General features: G+C 32.9%; 1 protein-coding gene across 1 annotated transcript; it reads left to right on the top strand.

Annotated features, from left to right (window-relative positions):
* Nucleotides 1–1244: 1244 nt before the first annotated feature.
* Nucleotides 1245–1702, top strand: BDBG_17418 (uncharacterized protein; the record flags this gene model as incomplete). The annotated part of the gene is made up of 1 exon (XM_031725141.1): nucleotides 1245–1702. The coding sequence occupies exon 1, from the start codon at nucleotides 1289–1291 to the stop codon at nucleotides 1700–1702; it is 414 nt and encodes a 137-aa protein (XP_031579495.1). The 5' UTR covers nucleotides 1245–1288.
* Between the last annotated feature and the right edge of the window lie 633 nt (nucleotides 1703–2335).

Raw genomic sequence — 2335 nt, 5'->3', positions numbered from 1 at the left:
ACTGCTTTTCAAGAATTTTACTTGCTTTTTCAAGTTCCTGTATTTCAAGAACTTGTTGTTTCTCTATTTCTTCTTTCTTTCTTCTCTTCAGAATTTCAATCTCAGGAATAGTATTTGAGAAAGCATCTTTTTCCACATCAACTAAGTGTACTTTTGAACTCATTGTTCTTACTCAATGAAAAGTTGGTCAGACTAATTCAATTGAGATATTTATTAAACTCTTTTGAATTGAAAAGTTGGTCAGACTGTTTCAATTAAGAGGTTTCTAAGTCTGTTTTCAATTGAAAAGTTGATCAGACTATTTCAAAAGAAGAATAGCAGACTTTTGTGTATAAAACACCTGATTTTTTTCACACTAGTTCAGTAACTAGGTTAGATTTTTGAAGAGAATCTAATAAACTAAAATTGATTTTTAAGATAAATTAATAAAATCTTTATAATCTCTTTCTTGAGATACAGTGAGGAAAAGTGTGATATCAATTAATAGTAAATCAGATAATATGACAGTTTTTAAGAGAAAAACTGACAAAAAATAAATCAATTTTTTGCAGAGAAATTGATTAAAACTATTCAATTTTATTCTAAATTATTCAATTCTTCTCACACAACAAGTGTGCAACTCAAATCAGTTAATAAAGAGTGTAAAAAAGAATTAAGTATTAATGAAAGCTCTTCAGCCACTGAAAAAGTAATTCTTACTTAAAAGAATATGAAATTATGACAGGAAATAACTCTGTTTTTAATTCTTTGTAAGAATATTGTGTAAAACTCAGAGAAAAACATCTTACTTTTTCAAGAGAAGTAAAAAACTATTTCTAAGATCTTTTTTTTTTTTTTTGCATTAACTGCTGCAGAAGAATGAGATAGAAACTGCTAAGATATACACTACTGTATACTCTCTATCAAGACTTTCCCTCTTCAGAGTCTTGATATTATAGAGAATATAAGTCTGTTTCTATATGATAATGTAAATATTGCCAGCGGGATGTAGAGGAACTGGTTATTTATATCTCAAAATAGAAGACTTTGTCAATGATTATATCAATATAGAGTTAATTCTCAAATTCAATAGAAACCTAGTGTTGCTGTTCTCAATCCCTTGCAGAATCTATTGAATATTGAGGTATTAAAACTAGATTTAATATATCTCACTGTGCAGGGATCAAAGGCTCAGTCAGATCTTGGGGTATACTGATTTTATAGTTGTTGATGTGCTGTTGACTCGTTGTTCATTGATTATGTGCTTGATATTATCGCTGAGGTATCTTTTTGTATTTTTCTGCCGGGGATGGGCCAGATTGGGAAGGGCGATACGAGGGTGGGACTTGGCGTTGGTGTTTTGGAACATCAAAGATGGACAGGGTTTTCGCGGAGGTCGCTCCTCAGATATCTCCACAACTACAGATCGGGGATCTTCCAAAATCGAGAAGATTGGTGCATACGGCTAGGTCTCTTCACCTTACAATTTGTATGGCAATTTGGCCCGGGGTTGTGGTGTGGTAGGGGAGAATGGGGGATAATCCCACGCAGGAGTTCCGAACGACGTCTGGTTCACGTTTGGCTGGATAACTCCACCACCACACGGGGTATGCGGTCGGCGATGGGGTCAGAATGCTCGTATGATCGAGGGCTTTTCGATGGATCTATCGGCGGGTTCTTATTCGAAAAATCGAGCGAGTTCGTGGTGGAGCGGTTTTTTTGATATTAAAACAGTATCTGCAGTGCTTTATCAATTAGAATCAGAATAACTGAGTATATTAATTATTACTTACAGAGTTTGTATATAATAACTTAAAATATATCAGTACAGATAAAACTCTCTTTAAGATACTTACTGAGACTTATCTGTGAATAATCTTGATGAATCTGTGAGAGTACACTATAGAGTGTGATAATATCTGTGAACAGACTGAGAGAATTCAGAAGATCTGAGAGAAAGTCTGTGAATTCTTGAGAAAGACTCAAGAGTATCAGAAGAGATACTATGACTCTAAGTATATTATAAAGAGTTTTAAGAAAGATGATAGAGTCTGACTGAGTCTAGAAAATATCATTATACAGAGATTTAGTAAGAAGCTGAATCTCTTATAAACAGAGTCTTATAAGATTATGAAGAAAGTTAGCTTATAGTTCTATAGATTGAAACTATTATCTGAGTTATTATTATTATTATTCTTCAATTATAGATGTATGCAGTCAGAGACTATGACATCTACCTGAGAACTTTTAGTTCTCAGGGTTTTTCCTATGTCTGTAAAGTTAACTATTATACATTCATCAATTTCAGATATGTAAAATCAGAAAATTCCAGCTCAGAATACAAAAACTGTTTACA

This window comes from Blastomyces gilchristii (assembly GCF_000003855.2).
Source record: "Blastomyces gilchristii SLH14081 genomic scaffold supercont1.14, whole genome shotgun sequence".
In the NCBI taxonomy this organism is placed as follows: Eukaryota; Fungi; Ascomycota; class Eurotiomycetes; order Onygenales; family Ajellomycetaceae; genus Blastomyces; species Blastomyces gilchristii.
The sequence above is the reverse complement of the archived record's forward strand: the minus strand, read 5'-3'. Positions and strand labels throughout refer to the sequence as shown.